Source organism: Sander lucioperca, chromosome 12 (assembly GCF_008315115.2).
Source record: "Sander lucioperca isolate FBNREF2018 chromosome 12, SLUC_FBN_1.2, whole genome shotgun sequence".
Classification (NCBI taxonomy): domain Eukaryota; kingdom Metazoa; phylum Chordata; class Actinopteri; order Perciformes; family Percidae; genus Sander; species Sander lucioperca.
Window position 1 is genome coordinate 5,562,388 of NC_050184.1, and position 18,862 is coordinate 5,581,249.

Below are 18,862 nucleotides of genomic sequence, written 5' to 3' on the forward strand. Positions count from 1 at the left end.
AGCCCCTCTCAGGTTTCTGTCTCAAAAAACGGCGCTTCTCCTTGCCAAGTACGTTGCACATACGAGGAATTTGTCATGGTGTTGTTGGAGCATGTCACACATACAAATATAAGAAGGATAAAAAGATATAAACAATATAAGTATAAACATATACACACAGTACGTATTAATAACGATAAAATAAATTTAAATAAATAGTAAAATAAGTTAAACAGTAGTGAAAAGGGACGCTACAGCAGAGTAGGTACAGTGGCATGAGGAGCCAGAGGTGGGGTGTGGAGAGAGTCAGGGTGGATTCCGGGCCTTGTTTAGAAGGCTAGTGGCGGAGGGGAAAAAACTGTTTATGTGGCGTGAGGTTTTGGTCCTGATGGACCTCAGCCTCCTGCCAGAGGGGAGTGACTCAAAGAGCTTGTGTCCGGGGTGGGAGGGGTCAGCCACAATCTTTCCAGCACGCTTCAGAGTCCTGGTGGCGTATAGGTCCTGGAGCGGCGGCAGATTGCAGCCAATCACCTTCTCAGCTGACCGAATGACACGCTGCAGCCTGCCCTTGTCCTTGGCAGTGGCAGCAGCGTACCAGATGGTGATGGAGGATGTGAGGATGGACTCAATGATGGCTGTGTAGAAGTGCACCATCATTGTCTTTGGCAGGTTGAATTTCTTCAGCTGCCGCAGGAAGTACACCCTCTGTTGTGCTTTCTTGACTAGGGAGCTGATGTTCAGCTCCCACTTGAGGTCCTGGGAGATGGTAGTTCCCATGAAGCGGAAAGACTCCACAGTGTCGATTGTGGAGCCACAGAGGGTGATGGGGGCAGGTGGGGCTGGGTTCTTTCTGAAGTCCACAACCATCTCCACTGTCTTTAGAGCATTGAGCTCTAGGTTGTTTTACTTGCATCAGGTCACCAGGTGGTCAGCCTCCCACCTGTAGGCGAACTCGTCTCCATCAGAGATGAGTCCGATGAGGGAGGTGTCGTCCGCAAACTTCAGAAGCTTGACGGACTGGTGACCGGAGGTGCAGCTGTTGGTGTACAGGGAGAAGAGCAGAGGAGAAAGAACGCAGCCCTGGGGGGATCTGGTGCTGATGGTCTGTGAGTCGGAGACGTGTTTCCCCAGCTTCACATGCTGCTTCCTGTCAGACAGGAAGTCAGTGATCCACCTGCAGGTGGAGTCAGGCACACCAAGCTGGGAGAGTTTCTCCTGAAGCAGAGCCGGGATGATGGTATTGAAGGCAGAGCTGAAGTCCACAAACAGGATCCTGGCGTAGGTTCCTGCGGAGTCCAGGTGCCGGAGGATGTAGTGGAGGGCCAAATTGACTGCATCATCTACAGACCTATTGGCTCTGTAGGCAAACTGCAGGGGGTCCAGGAGGGGGTCGGTGATGGCTTTGAGGTGTGAAAGCACAAGGCGCTCAAAGGACTTCATAACCACAGAGGTCAGGGCGACGGGTCTGAAGTCATTAAGTCCTGTGGTCCTTGGCTTCTTGGGGACAGGGATTATGGTTGAGGTCTTGAAGCAGGCTGGCACGTGACATGTCTCCAGTGAGGTGTTAAAAATGTCTGTGAACACTGGAGACAGCTGGTCAGCGCAGTGCTTCAAGCTGGATGGGGAGACAGCATCCGGTCCAGCAGCTTTCCTGGGATTCTGTCTCCTAAAGAGTCTGTTGACGTCCCTCTCGTGAATGGAGAGGGTCGTCACTGAGGTGGGAGGGGGGGTGGAGGTGGAGGGGACCTTTAAGGAGGGCATTGGTGGGGGGGCCCAGGACCCTGCTGAGGTGGGCGAGGTGGAGGTGATGCACAGTGGCTGTAGCTGTAGGGAGGTGTCGTGGGGGATAGTGTCAGGACTGTCCTTTTGTCTTTCAAATCGACAGTAGAACTCGTTCAGGTCGTTGGCTAGGTGTCGGTCATTGAAGGAGTGGGGGATTTTATGCTTGTAGTTGGTGATCTGCCTAAGTCCTTTCCAGACAGTCGCAGAGTCATTAGCTGAGAACTGGCGTTGGAGCTTCTCAGAGTACCGATGTTTAGCCTCCTTCACTGCCTTGCTAAATTTGTACTTTGACTCTTTAAATCTGTCTTTGTCCCCACTCCTGAACGAGTCTTCCTTAGCCAGCCTTAACCTTCTGAGTTTGGCTGTGAACCAGGGTTTGTCATTGTTGTAACTCACCCTGGTGCTTGATGGAACACAGCAGTCCTCACAGAAGCTGATGTATGATGTCACAGCCTCTGTGTACTCATCCAGACTGTTGGTAGCAGTCCTGAACACATCCCAGTCAGTACAATCCAAACACGACTGGAGATCCTCCACAGCCTCACTGGTCCACTTCCTTGATGTCCTCGCTACAGGTTTGCAGAGCTTTAGTTTCTGCCTGTAGGCGGGGATCAGGTGGACCATGACGTGACGCAGACGAGTGTCCCAGTGCAGCACGGGGGACGGCGTGATAAGCATCCCTGACTGTGGTGTAACAGTGATCCAGAATGTTCTCCTCTCTGGTCGGGCATTTAATATGTTGTCTATATTTAGGGAGTTCATGAGTGAGGTTCCCTTTATTAAAGTCACCAAGGACAATAACTAGGGAGTCCGGGTTGGTCCGCTCCACACACAGTATCTGGTCGGCAAGCATGCGCTGCGCGTCCTGCACGTTGGTCTGCGGTGAGATGTAAACACCGACCAGAATGAATGAATGGAACTCACGGGGTGAATAAAAAGGCTTACAGTTTATGATGAAATACTCCAGGTCAGGAGAACAATGCTGCTGGATCACTGTCACGTCGTTGCACCAACCGCTGTTGATGTAGAAACAGATTCCTCCACCTTTAGTTTTGCCGGAGAGGTCCGTGTCTCTGTCCGCTCTGAAAAGCTGGAAGCCTGCCAGCTGCAGCGCAGAGTCCGGTATTAGTCCACAGAGCCACGTCTCCGTGAAGCACAAAACAGCAGATGAAGAAAAGTCCCTGTTTCCCCCCAACAGCAGTTGTAATTCCTCCACTTTGTTGGGCAGAGAGCGCACGTTAGAGAGGAATATTCCAGGTAACGGTGTGCATGATCCTCGCTGGCGGAGACGCACCAGCGCACCGGCCCTCCCCTCCGGCGTTTCGCTGCGTGAGCAAAGGTGAGCGCACCTTTGACCAGAATGTCCAAAATTTCCAGTGAAGGGAGAAGAAAAGTGGGAAATAAGTCTGATGGTGTTGTTCCCCTGAAGTTCACGAGCTCTTCACTTGTGAATGAGATACGGGTACCGTACCAAGAAACAAAGTTAAAACACAAAACAAAACAGAGCGCTCCAACACACCGCGTCGCCATTCTGCGGCGCCATCTTGTTCCACCAGGAACAAGTGTGTTCTGTCTGCTGCCGGGTGCCGGGAGGAGAGCGGTGTCCCACATATATGTGCACGTATATATATATATATATATATATATATATATATATATATATATATATATACATGCCTAAGCCTATATATTATATACATGTATATATATTTTGTCACTATCATGCACGCCTACAATCACGGATTATGCGCCATGCATGTGTGTTTTCCTGCTTCCTCACCCCGCCTGCATTGAGTGCTGGGTGTAACGCCGTGTCCTCGTTATTACCGATCCTGATACATCCTCTCTCACTACCATGCACGCCTACAATCATGATATGTGCCGCTGCATGTGTAGGCTACTGCCTCCCCCCACACACACTCTGGGTGGCTGGGAGGAACACGGGCGTCCCATAATTATCAATCATGTACTACCCTCACCAATCATGCATGACTGCACTCACAGCTTGGGCTTACAGCCAGCAAGGCCGAGTCATTACCATGGCAGGCTCCGCTATCAAGATAACGGCTTATCTGATACAGTCCCCTGTCAGTGCATGAGAGAGAGACAGAGAGGAAAAAAAAGTTTAGTCTATGTTCCACTTGTGGGCTCTGGGTCGCAGGTGGCATTGACTACATCAGCTTCGCCCTAACCCAATAGCGTGGCTTAGAGGGCGAAGCCTATATGAAATAGACCGATAGTTACGTTATTGTAACTCCAGATTCTATAAGTATAGGCGTAGCCCTCTAAGATTTGGGCCACCTGCTCCGGTTACATTAGCTGAAGAAAAAGCTTATGTTGGGAGCAGAGCAATGGGTCCGCTTTGTTTATATACAGTATTTGCGGACGTAGTTGAAGCCCGAGCGGTACGCAAGGGCGGGAAAGAAAATCTTCACGACTGCGCATGCGCGAAGGGATAAACCCAATAGCGTGGCTTAGAGGGCTACGCCTATACTCATAGAATCTGGAGTTACAATAACGTAACTATCGTTATCTACAGTTGTTAAAACCAGGTAATAATGATACCTGTGATGTATGACCATGGCATTCAAATAACAATAAAGCAAAAATTAAAACATTTAAAGGCAGTTTGTCAACAGCTGTAAAATACTTTCATTCATTCATCAATCGTCACCCAACATCCACTGTATACCTAAGTGCAACATCTTTCATAGATGTGTCTAATGGCGCGTTGACACCACCCTTGTTTCGTGCAAATTCGCCGACACGATTAAATTCAAAGTCATTGCAAAGACCAACAAAAATTGCCCGATGCGAATGAGGCCAAATATTTCAACTCGAGCGAGAAATTCATGTGACGTTGTGTCTCAAAAGCCTATCAGTGTTTAGATTCTCCTGATTTCCTGACATTGAATCAGAAATGAAAGAACAAATTAAAGCTCTCTGTGGGCACCCAGATCTCTATAGTAGCCTACCTTATTATTTGTTCAGAGACGAAATAGGAGCTATCTTGGGGAAAAAGTAAGCAGGGAATTTCTGTTGTTGTTTTCATGCAAAGAAGGGATGGGCATTTTAAGTAATTTCCACATTTGCGTACTCATAAATTATTATAGAGTACTCGAATACTTTCTACTAACGAAAGAATAAAGTCCAAAATGAGTATTAGATTAAAATCTATCTGACAAGACTCAGGCAGAAATAATGTATTATTATATTATGAAGTTAATGTAAATAAAGTTTTATTCACGTTAGGTTTATCCATGTTTATTCACATTATGTAATTTAATTCTAATAAATAGCTACAAGTAATGTAACCTAATGTAACGTTAACGTTAACTTGCTAAGAAGAATCGACTAACCATACAGCTAACATACTCTAGTTAACGTTATGTGGCGAATTTAATCGTGAGGCAGGCCAGCCATGTAGTAAGATATTGACAGTTAAAAAAGAAAGAAAGAGAGAAGCGAATACTTGATAGAGAGGCAAAGTCCCTCCCCTTCCGGTGGACCACCATGGGACCTTATCGTGCATTCCATTTACCTCGGGACTTGGAAGCCGAAGCTGGGAATGACGTCACACCCGAGTTGAATGCGTTCCATTTACAAGTCGGATTTTCATTGTTTTCATTAGCTCTAGCCAGGTTAGCTATTGTTAGCAATACCAGTTTAGAACAACGCATTACGCTGTCTATGAAGATGAAAATTACAGAAACTAAGTATACACTATATAACCCAGTACAACACAAAAAAATTCCATACGTTTTGTGTACCTTCTGGTATTCACACTTCTGTTTTATATTTGTTAATCAGTTTATGTTTAAATAATTTTTTTAATCGGTTGGTTGTGTTACACATTTTCATGTCAATTTCTAATTCATTCCACAGTTTAACTCCATACACCGAAACACATCTTTGTTTTACATTTGTTCTGCTCTTTGGTTTAGTGAAAATACAAAGTCAGTTCATATTGACATTCTCTTATTTGAACCAGCCTCTGGATACAGCCTGGCAACATGCTATTATATACTTTGTACATTAGTGATGCTATTGTAAGGTCTACAAGTTCACTAAATTTAAGTACCTGTAAGTTTATAAATAACTGATTTGTCGGTTCACGATAATTCGGTTGTGGATAATTAGCCCCATTTATGATTCTGATTCTCTTTTGAAGTAAGAAAATTGGATTTGTGATTGTTTTATATGTTTTACCCCAAACTTCCACACCATTTACATATGGCAATATGAGAGATTGATATAATAAAAGTTAAGAACATCTTTGGTTTTGTTCAGAATTGCTATGGACTTTGATATTTTGATTTTAATATGATTAACATGTGGTTTCCAGCATATTTTTTGATCTATGACAACTCCCAGAAATCTGTTCTCATATACTCTTTCTATTTCAATATTATCTAACATAATATGTCTGAAATTCTTGAATTTCCGATCCAAATATTAAGTATTTAGTTTTATTTATGTTCAGTGACAACTTGTTAAGATTAAACCATCGTTTTAAAGAGTTTCTAGTTCAGTTTCCACTGTATCCAAAAGCTGCTCAATGTTTTTGCCAGAACAAAACAAGTTTGTGTCATCAGCAAACAAAACCAAATTTAATATTTTAGACACATTACAAATGTCATTTATGTACAATATAAACAATTTTGGACCTAGCACTGATCCTTGTGGGACCCCACATGTAACCCTCAATAAATCAGACTTCTTGTTGTTTAATTGGACATATTGATATCTATTTTCCAGGTAACATGGTGTCTGCTTTCAGATTTATTCATGCTTGATGGCTTAGACTCACCTATGACATATTGCCCCTCTCCCTTCATCGCCACAGTGCACTGCACAATACATCCCTGAACATCAATAGGTTCCTCATGAGCAACAACAGTAATGATAACGCTGAGCTGAGGTGAGTACAGTATGTTTGCGTGTGTGTGAGAGAGAGTGGTGTTTCTTTGCGTGTGAAAGAGGGGAGACGGAGGCAGCAGAGCAGTATTAAGTGTTGCCCGTCATCCCAAATCTCCATGGTGATGTGTTCTGTATGCCATCTACATCTTCGGTACATAATCATGGAGGCACAGGAGAGCAGGAGGCACGGCTGTGACTGCCGTTACACCACTTTGAGCCAGCACAAGATCAACCACCATACTCCACTTCTGTCACCACTATAAATAGCCATACAGTAGGTGACACAGCAGCAGCAGAGATATACAGCCGCAAACAGATTCCATGATGCAAGCTGTGAATGAAAATAAATAAATAGGAGTTTATTTTCAACACCAGGAGGGAAAATGGATTTTATTTCTATTTCTGCATAGAAACACATGCCTACGCTCACACACTCTCTCTCACTCACGCACTCACACACACACACACACACACACCTGACAGTTGACACCTGAATTCCATCACAGTCCTATACAATCCATAATGGCTAGATATGAAACTGATGTGCTGTGTGCTTCTCATCACATTCAAGTATATACAACAGGGAAAACAGGAAATTAGGCTAAAAAAAGTGAATGATCAAAATAATAATCTTTCATTATTAGTTAACAGCTATTTCATGGTGCATAAGCATGTCATATACACAGAAGATAAAATAGTTGATAAAAGGAATGATCCAGAATATTCTATTGTGCTACATACAACTGTACATAATTACAGACCTCTGGGTCAGCATAGAAACGGAGCTGGAGTGTAATGAAGATGAAATGAACTTTCCCATTGTTTATTAAACATAAGGCCACTATGGTAGACCATGAGGAATATAATATAAGTCACAAGTGAAAGAAACCACACTCCTCCTGCTTCTCCGTGGAAACATGTAACAGGGTTTCTACAAATCCGACACAACCAGAAGTGTTAAGGAACAAATCTAATTACATTACCGCATACACTTAAGCTCCATTACTCAACATGAGGCACAAGTGAAACTGATGGCATAAACAGTATCTATTTTTTTATACTAATGATGGCACTAAAAATCTACTATGTAATCTAATAGTCAACATTTGGTCCTGACTCAACCAGCAGTGATGCATCAATTGTATACAGCTAATGTAATAGACAGTCAATACTGCCCCATTGATTTTTTCTTTTGTTAAACTCTCTTATTGTACAAGGATTTAAAAACAATGTGTTGCCTGAGCAGCATTCATACCATGTTGTGTCTCGACAAAATATCTGCATGTTGTCCCTGTGGTCAGTGTTAAAAAGCAGTGGCACGACAGAAGGCAAAGACCGGATGATCAACAAAGAATTCTGGGTATGTTTTCTAATCCTAGTTCACAGTAACAGTTTTGCTGTACAAACCCATATTAACAAGTTTTTGGGTGTTCTTACTCGACAGTTAACAACATTTATGGATTAAAGACATTAATCCAATTGACGATGATTTTTTTTGTTTTGTTTTCTTTGTCCCAAAAACTGATTATTTCTGCACATAATGCAACATCTCATTAGCAAACAATGTTGCCATATGGTTACAACATACTCACTTCAGATTAAAACCAATGAAAAGTATTCCTCTATAACATTAAATATTCATGTCTAAGTAAGTAACAGTCAAAGTTGACCAATAACCAATATAGTAATATTATTAAGGGTTTACGACCCAAAAACCCAGCTAATCTGCTACATCAGAATTGTGTGGGTGTGATTTGATCAGTGTGTCTGACAGTGACCAAACAACCCACCAACTCTCATCAGATTCAAATGTTTCTAAATCCTGTTTGGTGCACAGAAGTACATTACGTCACTTTTTTCCAACTGAGCCCTGCCCACTTCAAACCCGCAAGAAAAGCACAGAGGAAAAAAAGAAACAGAAATCTGTGATGTGAAATAACCAAAACTGTTCCAATAATCACAGAAAATTGTGTTCATGTAGGACCCCTTTGGCCACAACAAGAAGCCTTTTCAGGGCCTTTAAGACAGGCTATGACATGTTCACTAAATGATAAACATACTAATGGTATACATTATACAATTGTACAATGATCATGCATCACATGCAAAATGCTTGTAACATGTAAATGAGTGTACATATGCTAAATCTTCTACACAACTGATTTTCTACTACAGGCTTTTGGATGTATTACATAAAAAAAAATAATCTTGCACTGCAGTTTATTCAGGACGAAAAAGAAGCTCTGCACAGCATGTACTCCACCGAGAGTTCATGATCTTTCTCCTTTCCGTAGCCAATCAGCATCAGGTCAGCGTGGTGACCTCCGGCTGAGCGTAGTTTCCAGTGTCAGCAAGGATGTCTTTACAGCTCTCTGTTAGGAAACACAAAGGACAGAAATACAATGAAACACGGTGACTTATGATATGAGCATAAAAAAAGACCTAGGAAATGCACCTGGAGTATAATAGTTTTTGACATAGTGTATTGAAATATCTCAGCTGTATAAAAGCTGACCCCGTTCAGGCTGTGAACCCGTCACTGTAAACTAATAACTATTTTCATTATTAATGCTTGTTTTGTCTGACCAACAGTTCTAAACCCAAAGAAATTAAATTTATGTAAAATACTAACATTTGAGGATCAGAGACTGTCTGACATTTTTGCTTGATAAATGACTTAATGACTTTGATTAATCAATTATGAAAATTACTGTTTATAATTTCCTGTTTGCAGGTATAATATGCAGGATTTTACTACTGTATCTACTGTGTCTGTATCAATAGAGTTCCTGCCCTCTGCCTGTAGTTCTCTTTTCTTATTTTTTCTGGCAGGACGTTTATGGGCGTCAGCAAAGAGCCTTTGGGAGCCATGGGTGTGTAACCCCCAGCTGATAACAGCGTGCAGGGTGTGCAGCCCGTTCTTTTGCCAGTGTGTCTGTTTTCCCCCCCCCCCCCCCCACACACACACACACACACACACACACACACACAGAGGAACAGACAAAATGCTCTGCATTCACTCATAATCCAACAATGCGGTCCCTAACCGCGGAGGTGTGTGTTTTCATTTGTGCTTTAGAACGTAACCGCCATCAAACAATCAGAAAATAACTTTGTCCTCACTTACAGCGCTCCCTCACTCTCTAACCACCGCTGCTCCAGCAGGAGGTTTTTTGCTATGACCACCCATATTTTTAATGGAAACCTATTAGTAGCAATCATCCAGAGGAGCCACTTGGGAATATGGAGGCTCATTCGAGCTCAGAAGCCTTTTCTCTGCTTGTCTGTATACCCCATGGATGTATATAACACCTACTGTTCCTTTTAGCAGTACTTGAACAGTTTGCCACACCATTCTGCACTTATCGCAAGGAAACTAGCTGGCGGTTGTCACATTGCTGAGGTAAAGTGCTTTCCACCAGGACAGTGTTTGCATGTATACATTTTGACACTGAGGCCTAACACTGTATCAAAATCCTTGTGACAACTGCAATCACTTCGAATCCACCAATATTTTGTTCCCACTGCAGGACGGGCAACCATTTCCTGTCACTGATAACCATCTAAGCATCTTCACACCTGCTGCATCCATCTGTTCTTCTCTCTACTTCCTGCCATACTGCTCTGGTGAAATATAATCTATACCTTATATCCTGTAACCCTGGAATTAACCTAACACCATCCCCGATGGGCATAGCTCTGAAGAGCAGAGCCACTGTGTCATAATCTATCTCCATCTAACCAGCTCAAAATGGCTGCAAACACAAAAGAAGCCTTTTGCATGTTGGACACAAACAACAAGTTTTTGATTTTGAACTCTGAAACATTGAGTTTTTGATTTTGAACTCTGCTGCAACAGTTTTCAACACTGTTAGGAAACAGTGAAAGTCCACTTGAACCCTTTTTGCAGGTAATGTGTACTAAGATGTGTTGTGTATGTGTGAAATTCTCTGTTGTAACTGGGATGTCATTATCCACATACTCACCAGACACAGGGCTCAGAATTGAATTACTCTTGAATTACTCTCTCTCTCTCTCTCTCTCTCTCTCTCTCTCTCTCTCTCTCTCTCTCTCTCTCTTTCTCTCTCTCTCTTTCTCTCTCTCTTTCTCTCTCTCTCTCTCTCTCTCTGATTAATTTTGAGGTGTTCTGGCTTTTCTCAGCCTCCCATTGTTTTTGTCTCTGTGATCAGAAGAAGCTCGCTTGGCAATTTCATAAGCTGACCAGATAATTTAGTGTATTATTAGAGAAGTCAGAGTGAAAGCAGGCTGGTGGCGATTTGTGTTTCTCTGTGTTTATGTCCTTTCCACTGTGAATGTGAGGCTGTAAATGGCATATTGACAGATGATTTCCTCCACTGAGCACCACAACATGTCCACAAACTTCCCTTCTTCTCATTTATCTGACAGATTTAACTGAGGCTGTGTTTTTTGTGTAACAACATGCTATTAACCGACACCAATTTACAACACTCAACACATTCAGGTATTGACAAGGCTTCAACAAACATTCAAATACAATTTCCTTGTAATGGACTGTCAAGAAAAGGGATGAGTATATAATTTCATAGCAGCCAAGCTACAGTAAGTGCCACATTTATGTGTTGTTTTTTCTTTGACAGTGATGTGCTAATGAGCTTTGGTAGAAAAATGCATCTCTGTAAAGTGCAGTTTTGCAGGAAAACACCTTTGCTGTCGGTGGACTGTTTGCAGACGAGAGTCAGGATGTTGACTGGATGTGATGTCTACTCAGGATGTCGGGAATGAAACCACGACTGCCAAATATAGAGCTTCTTCTTAGAAGGGGCTTTTGGGTACTTTGGGAAGCTGATGAGATCCAGCGGCCATTCAAGCTGAGAAAGATGGCAGGCTGACAGCAGAAGTCAATTGAGGGACTTAAAAGGAGCTTGTTACCTATTACAGACGGCTCTTTCAATTGTCAAAATTACAGAATATTGGTACATTTGAACAATGTCTAATTTAAGTAATCGTCATAGACTGTATAAGGTCACATCTGAGAAGCAACTTGGATGTCTGCAAGATGACTGATTGAATCCAACTTGCATTACAAACACTTATACTTGAAAGAATGTACTTAAAGCTATAGTGGGTAGTTTCTGTTGCCTTCTGTGTTGTTGCATCCACATGACACAAGCCTTCCGTAATCGCGCACGCACCCCCACCCCTCCTCCACGCAGTTGCTAGTAGCCAAAGAGAACACGGAGGATTAAAAAAACATGACGGACTCTTCAGAAGAGGTGATCATCTTCACTCGAGTTTCTGCACGCAAAAGTCGCCGGACGACAACAATTTCTAAACACAGCCATGCTGAGAAATACAGAGAGTGTTTTGTGAAGCTGAAGCTCAACTCATTTGGCAATGGCTTGAATGTAACGGATGTTTATTAATATAAAAAAAGTTACGCACTAAAGCTTTAAGTATACAGGGCTTTTCTTACATATTACACAAGGTTGTTTGGTACCAAAGTGTAAAAACTACACGTTGTGGTTTTACAGAGAGTTATGTGCCCCTGGCCAGGAAATCATACATTAATAACCCCCCCAAAAAGCACTTCCTTTTTTTGTAGACATAACATGTTAATTAGTTAACTTTAGAGGTAGGTAGATTTATTTTACCTTTGGAAAGAGTCAGGCTAGCTGTTTCTTCCTGCTTCAAGTCTAAGCTAAGCTAACCTTGCCCTGGCTATAGCTTGATGTTTAGAGAACAGACCACTGAGAGTGGTATCAAGCTTCTCATCCAACTTTGCAAAAAAAACAAAGCTGACTTCCCAAAAAGTCAATCTATCCCTTTAAGTACATGTAATAAGTGTCAGTAACTAATTGTATATATGGCTTAAACCTGAAAAAAATCAGAATATTCTTGAATACACTGTTCAATTCCCAGAGAGCACCAGCGGAGGAAACACCTGACATCATACCAACAGAACCAAATTTGAATTTTCTCAGAGAAGTGAATTAAAACCAAAGTACAGATAAAAAGCAAGCAGTACAATGTGCAACGCTACAAACAGTAAATGTGTATATTCAGGTGTGTACTGATATGTATGTAACTTACCAGTATGGACGTTGGGGTCTCCAGAGGTTAGGAGGAAGCAGGTGGCCTCCTTATTCGTCTTGTCTCGTCCTCTGGAGCACCGCAGGGACCACTTTTCACTGGGGGACAGCGGCTGGGTCAGGCTGCAGCCTTCCTCCTCTGAAAGGGCCACATTTGCATCCCCATTCTGTTTGGAGTCTGACAGGAAGACAAAAACACATGGCGACGTAAATGCCAAAGCTTTTACTGAGACTCCCCCGAGGGCCCAGACCTTTGGTATATTGCATAAAATCTGAATTTTTCTGTGATGAAATTCAATTTGTCTGAGATGTTCTAATAAGGAGTAATTTCATCCCAGTGTAATACTGTAAATATGACTAAGCGTGGCTCATCTGTCAGACTAACTCTGAAAAGCCTCAGGAACTATAAGACTAGAAATACAGTGGCTGCTATGTTACTATTAGGCTAAAAAATGTATAATGTATTAAACAAACAGGATTAACAAAAAGAAAAACCTAATTTATAAATGCAATAATCAGTAACATTAGCTTTATTAGGTCACTTCACCCAAATTACAAAGTAATAGTAACTAGGTATTTAGTCATGCAGATAGTTTTGGTGATTGAAATTGTATCTGTGCTGCTAACAACACTGAAATATGGATTTTTAAATAATTATTTAAAAATGAAAACATCTCTTACCAGCAACAATGTCCCCATTACTCTGGATAATCCACAGAAAACACTTTAAAGAGAATATTTATGTGGTAGAAAGCTGTTCACAATGAGGTCTGTAGATTTTTGTTAGTAACACTGTGGTAATGGAGACATAATTGTTTAAATTAAAAGGTATTTTTTCAATAATGTGAGCACCACAAATATCATATTCTTTGTATTGGTTTGGCATCAGAAAAGCTGAGAATTAAAACTTGAGCATATAAAACCAAAACTATCTGCATGGCTATCCCCCAATAGGTAAGTGAGAAAATGTTTCTTCTGTACTTTGGGTGAAGTGACCCTTTAACATTGCATTGTGACCTGACCTGAGTGGTTCCTGCTGACGCTCTCCTCAGCAGCCAGCGGACACGTGTCGCTCTGAGTGCTGTCTCTGTGTGAGTTTGTTTCCGACTTCCCAAACGAGGCTGAGTCAGTCGGAGCGTCTGGGTTAGGGTTGTGCTTCTTCTTCTTTCTCGGCAGCTTCTGTTTGGCCATAGCCAGCGAGTAGTACATCCCAAAGTTATTGACGATGACGGGGACCGGCATGGCGATGGTCAACACCCCGGCCAGCGCACACAGCGCCCCCACCATCATGCCCAGCCAAGTCTTTGGGTACATGTCTCCATAGCCCAGTGTCGTCATGGTGACCACGGCCCACCAGAAGCTGATCGGGATGTTCTTGAAGTGTGTGTGGTTGGAGCCTGTGGGGTCGCTGGGACTGGCTCCGATGCGCTCAGCGTAGTATATCATGGTGGCAAAGATGAGTACACCCAGTGCCAAGAAGATGATGAGGAGGAGGAATTCATTGACACTGGCCCGCAGTGTGTGGCCCAGCACACGTAGGCCTACAAAGTGTCGTGTCAGCTTGAAGATTCGGAGGATCCGAACAAACCGCACCACACGGAGGAAGCCCAGCACGTCGCTGGCAGCTTTGGATGACAGACCCTTCAGGCCCATCTCCAGGTAGAATGGCAGAATGGCCACAAAGTCAATGATGTTGAGCGTGTTCTTGATGAAGACCACCTTGTTTGGGCAGCAGACGATACGCACCAAGAATTCAAATGTAAACCAGACCACACAGACGCCCTCCACCACGGTGAGGATGGGCCTGGTCACCATCTCCTGCCTCTGCACATTGTTTGTGACGTTGCCCACGACAACCTGCTCCGTCCGGTTCTGCAGTTCATTGAAGGCTTCATGGGTCTCCAGACAGAAGGTGGTGATGGACACCAGGATGAAAAATAGAGAAGCAAACGCCACTCCCTGGACGAGACAGATGAAACAATTAATCAACACAATTTTTATGCCATCCCACAAATTCATAAGAAATCAATACTGTGTTTATTATATCAAGTATTGTTTTGTGCTTCCATTAAAACCATTGCCTGCATGGCGTATGCCTCCGGGAAACTATTCTTTAATTCATGCCATGTGTAATTATACAAGACTTCTTTTTATCAAACTGTACCGTATCACCAATAAAAAGACATGGATGTGCCAATCAAGTCTGTAAAGCAGCATATGTGTTGATGGTTCATTTTCTGGCGGCGTCAGTGAGTGTCAGGTGATTGACAGTAAGCAGTAACTCAAATAATGAACACACTGATATGAGAACACTTTAAGTCAGGCACAAAGACATATGATAAGACACATACTTTGACAACATCTAAGTAAGGAAGGATGCAAGTTCATTGTGATGATTCCAAAAAGAGTGTCATTGATAATTAAGCTCATAAAATGGCAATTATTTGATACTGTCATTTTATACCAACCATGTGGCCCAAGTGGAAACCCCAAAAAACATCAAACATAATCTACTTTACAGCATCACTTCCACTGTGCCTCCTCATGACATCCTATCCTCCTATTATATTCTCTTTTACAAATGTTTTTTTTAATTGATTTTAATTATTTATTATTGTTTTTTAATTATTACAATGTTGTTATTAATATTTCACCATTGCACTGAACTGCCTTGCACTATATTTATATTTAAATCTTAAATCTCAGACTATACAGGTATTGCACTATTTTTTCCCTCTCTTCAATTGTTATTTCTTTTTTTTATTGTTCTAAATTCTTTTGTATTGTTATTCTGTATACTTAATGCTATTTTAACTTTTTTTTCTTTTTTTTTTATATTCTCACTGTCCTTTCTGTTTTTATTCTTATATGTTAAGTGAGTGTTGTACTCTTAGTGCAAAGATTAACCAGAGTCAAATTCCGTGTTTGTTTGCGCAAACCTGGCCAATAAAGCTGATTCTGATTCTGATTCACTGCTCTTTAATGTTTTATGTAAAGCACTTGTTGCACCTTGTTGAAATGTGCTATATATACATCAACCATGGGGCTACTGTGCGAGTTGTGTTTCATATATATCACACATAAAATAGTCTCATGGTTCGATTTTGTTCCGACAAAGGAGGTTTTTGGTTAATCTGGTGACAACACATGTCGTCTCCAACCCCAAGTAGAGAGGGAAGTGAAGAGACGACACAGAACAGCAAGTTATAAGACTCTGGACAATGAGCTGGGTCATGAAAGACTTACAGTTACCTGCCCTGTTGTCAGGTTTATCCAACATGTTTCAGTGAGTGAAACACTGCTGTGTTCCCTCTAAAACAAATACAATATAATGTAAAACAAATGATTTGTCTTAAAAGTACAAATTCAAACAAAATAGTGAGTGAGTCGAACCGCTTTTACAACTGATGGGAGGTATATTGAACAATGTGGCTGCATGGCATCCACCTAATTCAGCACAATGGCCATGCCTGTCTGTGTTTGTGTTAACATTGTGTACTAACTCATATCCATTCCTGTCTTATTGTTTACTAAAGCCTGGGCAAATTGTAATTTATCTCAAACCTTTCTAATCTTTCAGCTGAATAAATGTGCTTTGCATGCACTCAGCTGTTTTCTCCCTCCGAGTGCCTCTCATATGTCAATCGGCTTTATAGTGTTTGGGTCTGTGATTAGAAAAAAACAAATAAAGCATGTAAGGGCCAATGGGGACACTAATTCACTGTGGATCAAATAAAATAAATAAGAACAGGACAGCTTATGGAGTTCAGAGAGTTGGAAGCCCATATTCAGAACAGCAATACTGCACATGTAAATATACAGTATAATACATATCTGATTTCTATTGAGCACCAGGGCTGGGCAATATGTCGATAGTATATCGATATATTGTGATATGAGACTAGATATCATCTTAGATTTGGGATATCATAATATATCTTAAGTTTAGCATTTTCCTGGTTTAAAAGGCTGCATTACAGTAAAGGGATGCATTTTTTTGTGCTGTTATGAGTGTGTAGGCTCGAGTAATATCATCCAAAAATAGTTTTCTTACAAGAAACACACCTGCTTTCTAATGAAACAGGCCATTTAAAGAAAAGATGTAATCAAGTAATCACATGCTCTTTTTCATCACATGCCAGGGGAATTGCAGTGCTTGTTCATAAGTCCGTTCCTCTTCGTATACAAAAGACTGTTTTGGATCCAGCGAGCAGATTCATTATTATACAAGCCTCGTTAATAGACCAAGACTTGATTCTTGTGAATTTATGTGATCCTAATAATGACGACCCAAACTTTTATAATAATGTATTTTTACTAATATCTTCTCTACAGGGGGCCATAATAATTGGGGGTGATTTTAACTGCACCCTTGACCCAAAACTTGACCGCTCTTCAGGCATCGATCTAACTCATGCAAGGGGCAGGAAAATAATTCACCAGTTTATGCAGGAGCTTAACCTAATTGATATTTGGAGAGTAGAAAACCCTGCAAAGAAAGAGTTCTCCTGTCATTCAGCTACACATAATACTTATAGTCGCATTGATTACTTTCTTATGTCCAAATCGCTTGCTCCTATCTTAGTGGTTGTATTTACAAGAGTATTCTCATTTCTGACCATGCTTTACTTCTTAAAAACACAACAAAACAGTATATAACAAATATCACAGAGATTGTGACTGCTAATGGAGACAAATCATTGGACCCTCAAATAATTAATACACTTTTTAAATCATATTACACACAGCTATACTCATTGGAGTGTTTAGTTACTAATGAATCTCTTCAAGATTTTTTTGGTCAGTTAACGCTCCCTCAGAAATTTCTGAAGCAATTGACAAAATGAAAGGGGGAAAGGCCCCTGGCCCGGATGGGCTGCCTATTGACATCTATAACATTTTTAAGGACAAGCTTTTATCATCACTGTTTGATATGTTTGTAGAAAGCTTTAATTCCGGCAAACTTCCACCATCCTTGCGTAATGCACTTATAATTCTGATACTGAAACCTCAAAAATCAGCAATAAAATGTGATTCCTATTGACCAATTTCATTGATTAATTCTGATGCTAAAATAATTGCTAAAATATTGGTACGAAGGCTTGAAAGACACCTGCCTTCTCTTTCTGATCCAGACCAAAATGGATTTGTTAGGGGACGTCAAGCTTTCCACTGTGTCCGCAGAGTTCTCAATATTATTTATGCGAAGGCAGAATATCCTGATACAGCAGTGCTCTCGTTGGACGCAGAGAAAGCGTTTGATCGAGTTGAGCATCGATATCTCCACAAAGTACTTGCACGTTTTGGCTTAGGTAATTATTTTTCTAATTGGATTAAAGTTTTGTCGCATCAGTATTAACTAACGATATTATATCCAAACCTTTCGAGCTTTCGAGAGGCACACGCCAAGGTTGTCCCATTTCACCTCTTCTGTTTGTGATGGCAATTGAGCCCTTGGCTATTGCCATTAGGAGTAATCTAAATATTACCGGCATTAAAATAAATGAGATTGACAACAAAATAGGCTTATTCGCAGATGATATTGTGATTTTTTATCCCATTTAGAACAGTCACTACATCCTTTGTTTAATACCATTACTTCTTCTTGTATAAATATACTTAAAATGAATGTTCTTCTGAAATTTCTTTACCTCTTTCATTCCATTCCTCTTGGTCCTCCTATTCACTTTTTTTCAAAGATGAAAAGCATGTTCTGTAATTTCATTTGGAACAACAGACGGGCTAGACTTCGCTTATCTTTGCTTTATCTCCCCTATGATAGAGGAGGCTTGAAACTCCCAAACCTCCAATGGTATTATTGGGCTGCCCAACTTACTACTGCCTCTTGTTGGTTCTCACAAGAAACGCCACGTTCCTGGATGAGTTTGGAAAGAAACATGAAATCCCCTTTACCACTCAATTCATATTTATATTCAGCTAAATTAAAAGGATTAAAGACATTAACACATAATCCCTTTGTTAAAAACTTGATTATGGTATGAGGTTCATAAACATACTGGTGAGATACCTGTGTTATCTCAATTTACACCAATCTGGGGTAACAGCGCTTTTACACCTGGCAAACAAGATATGGGCTTCAAAATTTGGGC

At 41.4% G+C, this 18,862-nt stretch overlaps 1 protein-coding gene across 1 annotated transcript in view; it reads right to left on the reverse strand.

Moving 5' to 3' along the window:
• Positions 1 to 7,052: 7,052 nt before the first annotated feature.
• The window catches only part of kcnc4 (potassium voltage-gated channel, Shaw-related subfamily, member 4), a 29,123-nt gene continuing 17,313 nt past the window's right edge, over positions 7,053 to 18,862 (reverse strand). The window contains exons 2-4 of the mRNA XM_031286763.2: positions 13,775 to 14,711; positions 12,754 to 12,930; positions 7,053 to 9,053 (exon numbers count right to left, since the gene is read on the reverse strand). Coding sequence (XP_031142623.1) covers positions 8,986 to 9,053; positions 12,754 to 12,930; positions 13,775 to 14,711 — 1,182 coding nt within the window. The 3' untranslated portion in view covers positions 7,053 to 8,985. The remainder of the gene's footprint in view (positions 9,054 to 12,753; positions 12,931 to 13,774; positions 14,712 to 18,862) is intronic.